Here is a 7136-nt window from a genome sequence, read left to right as displayed (position 1 = left end):
GAGCAGGATTTGTATTCCCTGAGAGGGATGGGATGGGATGGGATGGGATGGGATGGGATGGGATGCATGGGATTGATGGGATGGGATGGGATTGATGGGTTTGGAATTGGATGGGATTGATGGGATGGGATGGGATGGGATTGATGGGATTGATGGGATGGGATGCGTGCTGGGGCTGCATCCCAGGGGACACTGGGGGCACTGGGCTGGGCCCTTTCCTCATTCCAGGCTCAGGATCTGCCAGGCTGCAGTTTTAGGGTCAGGACACCTCTGGGAGCTGTGTGTGCTCCAACCCCTGCAGATCAGGAGGAGCTTCCGGCACAGTTTGGGTTTTGCTCCTGTTGCCTCATTGCTCATAATTGTCCCTCAGCCACAGTCGTGTCCTGAATACTCCCCACGAGTTCCTGCATGCTCCTTGCAGGAGAAAAGCTCCCCAGGACACAAAGTCACGACAGCCCCAAGCAGGGGATCCAGAGCAAGCCCAGTGCAACCCCACCCTGCCTTTTGTCCTCTCAGCCTCGCAGGAACAAATATCCAAATGAAGGAAAAAGAAAAAATTTAGAACAAAACCACTGAAGGGCATTCAAAAAATAAAATTCCAGGCTTCCAGCTCCAACCAGATCTTTGCCCATCCTGGAATTTGGATTTGATGGCATTTATGTTTTTCGTCCTGTTAAGTGATGAGAAATGAAACATTTATTAATTACCTCTATTCTTTAAGACAAAATGATTCCTATCCCTCTTGGGATGAGTTGGAGGGGCCCAAGGCTTACCTTGGATCTCAGTCCCATGGGGAGAACTCTGTTATAAAGGACAGAAATTGCTGCTTTTTGGGTAAGCCACCAACAAAGGCAGGGTTTGTTTAAGGAATCCCTCGTGTTGTGCTGGAAATGGGGAAGTGGGAGCAGAGGAATCTCCCATGTCCACGGCTGGGCAGAGGGGATGCTCAGGGGCTGGGAGCTCCTCTCTTTCCTGGCCAGGCAGTGCCCTGGGCTGTCTCTGCTGCTCCTCTCCCAAAACATCGGTTCTGACCCAAACTGGGCACATTTGGAAGGAAAAGGAGCCCTGGGGATGCTCTGGGCTGGGTGTGAAGGCTCCCAGCAGAACACAGACTTCCCAGAGCAGCTGAAGGGCTCAGTGCGTGGCCACAGGCAGCTCAGCTCAGAAGCAGCTCCAAAGAATCAGAACGAAGCCCTTGTGGGATGAACATTTTGGCAAACACCCAGGCAGGACTGCCCTTCCCCGAGTCCCCACGGCAATAACAGAGCAGCCAGCCCTGAGTCAGAGCCTGCCTGCTGGGGCTGGAACAGTTAATTAGGCTGGGCTTAGGCAGGACAATCGCTGCTCCATCAGCAGCCCTGCCGTGCCCGGGACACATCCCACTGACCCTGCCCTGGCACCACCTTCCCTAATTACTGCAGCCGTTTCATCAGCTCCTGCCTATAAATGGTGCCACGGGAGCCTGGGGACACCGGGAGCTCAGCTGCTCGGGACAGCCATGAAGGTCACCCTGGTGCTGCTGGGGCTGGCAGCTCTGTGCCTGGCATGTGAGTACCCCCCGGGCTCCTGGGGCTTCTCAGGTGCTTCCTGCACTGCGTGGGAAGGAGAAATTGGGATTTTCTAGTTAAAATCCTATTATTTAGCAGCATAATGGTTTATTGCCCAGCTGGGGCTGGGGTGGGTGGAAGCTGCTCCTGGCTGGGTGTAGCTCAGAGCTGTGTTCTGTGGCTCAGAAGAGCTGTGATGCCTCAGAACCACCTGGTTTTATCTATTTATTTTTACATTTCCGGCTGAGAAGGGAGCTGGGAGCTGGTGAGGTCCTGGCCCTGCCCAGCTGACCAAGCAGGGGCAGCTGGTGATGCTCAGGCCACAGAAAACAGCTGGGAATTGCATCTTTTTAATCCCATTTTTCCAGGCTGCAGAGAGATTTGAGGGGCATGTTGCTCTAAAAAAGAGGGATCTGGGAAGAATTTCTTCAGCCTTTACTTGGCCATTTTATTTTTACTAAAAACTTGCAGTAAAAATGTATTTTTAGAGAAAAATAAGTGCATTTAAAATAACTGAAAGACTCCACACCTCTGCAGGTAGTATAGAAGTTTAAAAGCACTATGAGCATTAAAGAAGGAAAATAATGAAAATGTTAAATGCAAAAATTATGAAACAAAAGAATCTTTTGAGTAGCTCTGAAGAAGTTGCTTTGAAATTTGTCTCAACCCCAAATTTTTTATGAAAAAAGTGCAGTTTAAATGAAGTCTGAAAATTATGAAACAAAAGAATCTTTTGAGTAGCTCTGAAGAAGTTGCTTTGAAATTTGTCTCAACCCCAAAATTTTTACAAAAAACCGCTGTTTAAATGAAATGTGATGGAAATAATTCAGTGTTCCATTAGCTGCAGGAAAATAAATAAACATTCCTTCCATTAGAATTCCAGGAAATCTCTTCCCTGAACTTTCTGGTTTCTCTTGTCTGCTTGAAAACTTCATGAATCAGCACTTTCTGAGCCACACCCTTTTTGCATTCACTCCGTTTGCAGAGTGGCTCCTAAAAGTTCACCAGAGAAAAAATCAGATGTGAATGGTTGGGGGGAAGTGGAATAAATCGAATCCAATTCCAGAATAATGAAATCTCAGTCACCCTCTGGTGACAGAGATGGAAACCCGACCTGGAGCTTTATTTCTGCTCATTTTCTTTATACTGAACAACTGTATTTATGTGAGGGTGTAAACAGGTTTATGAAAGGAAGTTTTTGTGCAAAGTTTAACCTTTGAAGATCAAAAAAAGCCAAATTTATTCAGAAAGACAATTGCTGGAGCTCTGCTGCAGAACACATTTTGAAAGTTTAACCATTAAATATAAAAAAAAAAAAAATCTAAATTTAATTTAAAAAACCACAAGTGCTAGAGCTCTGCTCCAGAGCACATTTGGAACGTTTAACCATTAAATATAAAAAAAAAAATCCGAATTTAATTAAAGAAACAAGTGCTAGAGCTCTGCTCCAGAGCACATCCCTGCCCCTTCTGCCCAGAAATCTCTCCCTGGTACTGTTACCCCTGGCAGCCCCAGGATGGTGATTATGGGACAGCAGAGGCACAAATACATTCCTAAGGAAAGTAAGAAATGTGTCAGCAGCGTGGAGCCGCGCCAGGCAGCTGATTACTTTGTGGGAGGTGTAATTAGCATTGTTTGGAAGGAGCTCCTTGAAGCCCCACCTGAGGACAGGGCTCTGTTCCAGGGGAACGAGGTAAAAATAGGAGCCAGTCACCTTAAAATCCATATTGAAACAAGGGGAACACTTCCTAACGTGGGATTAGGAGCCAAATTGTATTATCATTGTTATTCACAGTCAATATTGTGTTTAATTCTCATTGTTGACAGGAAACATAGATATAGAAGGGACGTGTGGTTTGCTCACAGCCACGCACAGCTCTTGGTAAACTCAGGAATTAAACCCCAGCCCATGGAATTAAACCCATGGAATTAAGCCCACGGAATTAAACCCATGCTCAAGCAGCAGTTAATCCTGGACATTAAACATAAAACAACCTGATAACAGTAAATATAACACTGGCTGCTGGGCTGTCAGTGGTTTTGGGGTGAACAATGGCTCCGTTCCCCCCCCCAGCAGAGGCTGTCCCAACGGGGGCCAGAAGTTTCTGAGGTAAATAAAGCACCAAACCCCCCCTGCTCAAGAGGTTCTGACACCTCACTAATCACTGCACTGTGCTGACAGTTCAGGAGGTGAAAGATTCAGAGCTGCTGAGTGAAATCATCCTGGTTTGCACCTGAGTGTTCATTGACTGTGGCTTTTCATTTTCTCTTTTGTGGCTCAGTTTCCACTGCAGATGCTGCCACACAGAATGAGGTGAGTGATTTCCTTTTTTTTTTTTTCCTGGATAAAAATATAGAATAAGAGGTAAAAAATTATAGTATAATAACATGAGGTCAGAAAATAAGCATGTTAAACTTTAATTAAATGCTGCCAATTTATTGAAGTTTCAGTGAAAGTTCCTGAGTTTGGGATATGGGGTTTCCATAGAATTACCTGACAACTTCCAGGTCTTTTCACCTGTTTGGCATTCTGGGCAAGAAATTGGGCAAGGACAAATTTTAACCCAGAGAAATCTAGATTTAAAAAAATTAAATAAATTATTTGATGATGACCCTATAAGGCTTTTTTGATGACTTTTAGCTCCTAAATCAGGTACCTGGAGATTTTAATTCTCTCTGAGTACTCTGGGTTTAATGTCTGGAAAAGTGAGGCACCAAGGAATAAAAATCCTTCCTGGGGTCAGCAGGAAAGCCCTGGCAGAGTGGGCAGTGGTGGGGAGAGAGAATTCATCCACACACAGAGCTGGAGCTGTATTTGCAGAATTTATCAGGAATTTCTCCATGGAAAGGGTGGTCAGGCATGGAAGGGCTGAGGTGGAGCCCATCCCTGAAGTGTCCAAGGAAGGGCTGGATGAGAATTGATCCCACCTGGATTTACTCATTGTTGTGATCAGATAATAAAACCCCCACACTCTGCTCCTCTGTGTTGTTCCAGGACCCCATTCCTGCCCATCCCTGTCACAGGCAGCCCCATTCTCACCTCTGAGCAGAAATGTTTCATTTTTGGGGCTCAGCCTCTGCCCACAGAGGTGGTGCCACCTCCCTGGCTGTGCTGCCCCAAAATTCAATATATTCATGATTTCTGTGCATGGAGGAGGTGTCACAGTAAAGCAGACAGGGCTCCTTTTCTTCATGCAGAAAAAGCCAGTTTTTATTCACTTAGCTCATATTTACAGCAATTCTAAAGGCACTCTGTTAAACCTGACTGGATAGCAATACACTGTCAGTTCACTGGTCACTAAATGGGATTTTGTGCCTCCACCAAACCTCTTTATTCTTGGATTGTGTACACATCTTCTTCACTGATTCTCACTGCACTGATTTCTTGGTTTTGCAGGTGCAAACCTATTTTTCTCACAAGAATAAACTGTTGTGTTAACTGACTTTCCATTCTTATGACTTTCCTCACGGGTGCAAGCAGATGAGCTGCAGCCAGCCCCCCCAGCAGGGCTGAGCCTGGTATTATAAAGCCTTTTTTTGTGAGGTTTTGCCCTGTGTGGCCCCGAGGGTGTGGGACTCAGGGCTGCCCTCATTGCAGGTGGATTGCAGCGAGTACAGGAGGCTGGAGAGGGGGAGGCCCATCTACTGTGAGAGGCTCTACCAACCCTACTGCGGCTCCGACGGCAAAACCTACAACAACAAATGCTCCTTCTGCAAGGCTGTGCTGTGAGTACTGAGCTGCCCACACCCCCGGGGACACAAAAGCTGCCATGGGCTCAGCAGATGGGATTTCCACCCCACAGAAGTGCTGGGTTCCTTTAGGGTTGGTGCTGCTCTGCTCCTGTGCTTTATCTTTATGATTCTTCCTCCCACTGATGTGCAACTGAGCTAAAGAACAATTGATGGTGATGTTTGGGTGAGAACTTCCTATTCTGGTAGGAAGTGTAAAATAGGCAACTAAAGAATGACCAGACATTCAGGTCTGAACTTCCTATTCTGGCAGGAATGGTGAAGTTGGACATTAAAAAACCACTTGGATATTTGTGTGAACAACTTCCTATTCTGGCAGGAATGGTGAAGTTGGACACAAAAAAAAATTACTTGGATATTTGTGTGAACAACTTCCTATTCCAGCAGGAGGTGTAAAATAGTGAACCAAAAACTGACCCAAATACTTGTGTGAGCAACTTGCAGCAGGCACTGTGAAGTTGGACACTAAAAAATAATTCCAGTTTGTGTGAGGAACCTGCTGCAGGTACTGTAAGGTTCAGGCACTAAAAAATAGCCTGATATTTGTGTGAGCAGCTTCCTATTCCAGCAGAAACTGTGAAGCTGGACAGAAAAGAGTCCAACGAGCAGCAGAGACCTGACAAAGCACCTGCACCCAACACAGGTCACACACAAATTCAGAAGTGGCGCTGGCAGTGTCTTGGGTTTATGGATGAAATGTGTAATTTTGCAAGGAAAGCTGTTTACAGATGAGTGCCCTGATGTCTGTGTGAACATTGACGGTGTCTCCTCTGCCAGCAAAGGGCTCCAGAGGGTTTTGGTGCAGCTTTGTGTGTGCAACGCCGTGTTTCTCCCTGCAGGAAGAGCGGAGGGGCCCTGCACGTGAAGCAGGCAGGGGCGTGCTGAGGACAGCTCGCCCTGCCCGTGCCTCTCCTCCATCCTGCCCTGGGGTGCCAGCTCTGCTCTCCCTGCTCCCGAGCCGGGGCTGCCACTCCTGTCCCCGCAGCACAGCTGCTCCTGCTGCTGCCCACCACCAACCTCGGATGTTTGTCTCCATGGCTGAAGTTCAAATCCTCTGACCGTGCCCCAGGTCTCTCCCCCTTGTTGTTCAAATGTTTTCTTTCCTTTACCCAGAATCTTCAGCAGATATTTTTCCCCAAAGGTTTTCAGCTTTCCCAGGCACTGCTCTGATTCTCCCAGTTTTGTAGCTGAATTTTGAGTGCTTATTTTTCATCCCTCTCTGTACAATTCTGGTTCCTGTCTGTTGTTCAGCTACTCAGTGTACTTGTTTATTAAAATAAACATTCACTCTTTTATTTTTTGTCCATGGTGAACTTTCTAGAGAATTTATTGCATCTATGACTAACAAGTATTTCCCAAATTACAGAAAACTGTGGTGGAGCAGGGGCTGAGTCCAGAGGTAAAAATCTAAAGCTGGGATACAAAAGTTGTATCCCACTCCATGGCCTCATATACTGCAATTTACCCCCCAGTCTGGCTCTTTTTTTTTTTTTTTTTGCTTTAAATGAGACGAATCTGGTAAAATGTGAGACTGTAGAAGTTTGTTAAATCCTGTCATTTAAATGTGAATATTCATTAATCTTTTCACTTGACAAATTTCAGAACCTAAAGAAATTTATGTCCTATTTATGATTGTCTTCACTGTTAAACTAATTTGTCTTTTACTCAATACTTGGTCATGGGAATGTATTTTCCCAGAATTAAAATTGTGAATGACTGCCCTTATTGGAGCAAAATTTTGGAACAGCTGGACACAGAAGAAATCCCTATCCTGAATTCTGTTTATCTGGAAATCAGGTCCCAGCAATTAAATGAAAATGAGGAAGGTAATAGAAAAGT

The 7136-nt window shown here is 45.7% G+C and overlaps 1 protein-coding gene across 1 annotated transcript; it reads left to right on the top strand.

The window, feature by feature from the left end:
* Positions 1-1321: 1321 nt before the first annotated feature.
* Positions 1322-6592, top strand: LOC120498600 (ovomucoid-like). Its single transcript, XM_039701571.1, has 4 exons — positions 1322-1547; positions 3830-3861; positions 5146-5273; positions 6137-6592. Exons 1-4 carry the CDS (start codon positions 1499-1501, stop codon positions 6180-6182), a joined length of 255 nt encoding a protein of 84 aa, XP_039557505.1. The 5' UTR covers positions 1322-1498; the 3' UTR covers positions 6183-6592.
* The last annotated feature ends 544 nt before the right edge of the window (positions 6593-7136 follow it).

This window comes from Passer montanus, unplaced genomic scaffold (assembly GCF_014805655.1).
Source record: "Passer montanus isolate IOZ18808 unplaced genomic scaffold, ASM1480565v1 scaffold15, whole genome shotgun sequence".
NCBI lineage: Eukaryota > Metazoa > Chordata > Aves > Passeriformes > Passeridae > Passer > Passer montanus.
This window is presented reverse-complemented; position numbering and strand designations above follow the sequence as displayed.

Bases quoted from the DNA above. Each gene is read 5' to 3' on its own strand.
- LOC120498600 (XM_039701571.1), top strand. From the start codon at position 1,499: ATGAAGGTCACCCTGGTGCTGCTGGGGCTGGCAGCTCTGTGCCTGGCA. The intron at 1,548-3,829 runs GTGAGTACCCCC...TTTGTGGCTCAG, and splicing joins GGCAGCTCTGTGCCTGGCAT to TTTCCACTGCAGATGCTGCC. The intron at 5,274-6,136 runs GTGAGTACTGAG...TTCTCCCTGCAG, and splicing joins TCCTTCTGCAAGGCTGTGCT to GAAGAGCGGAGGGGCCCTGC.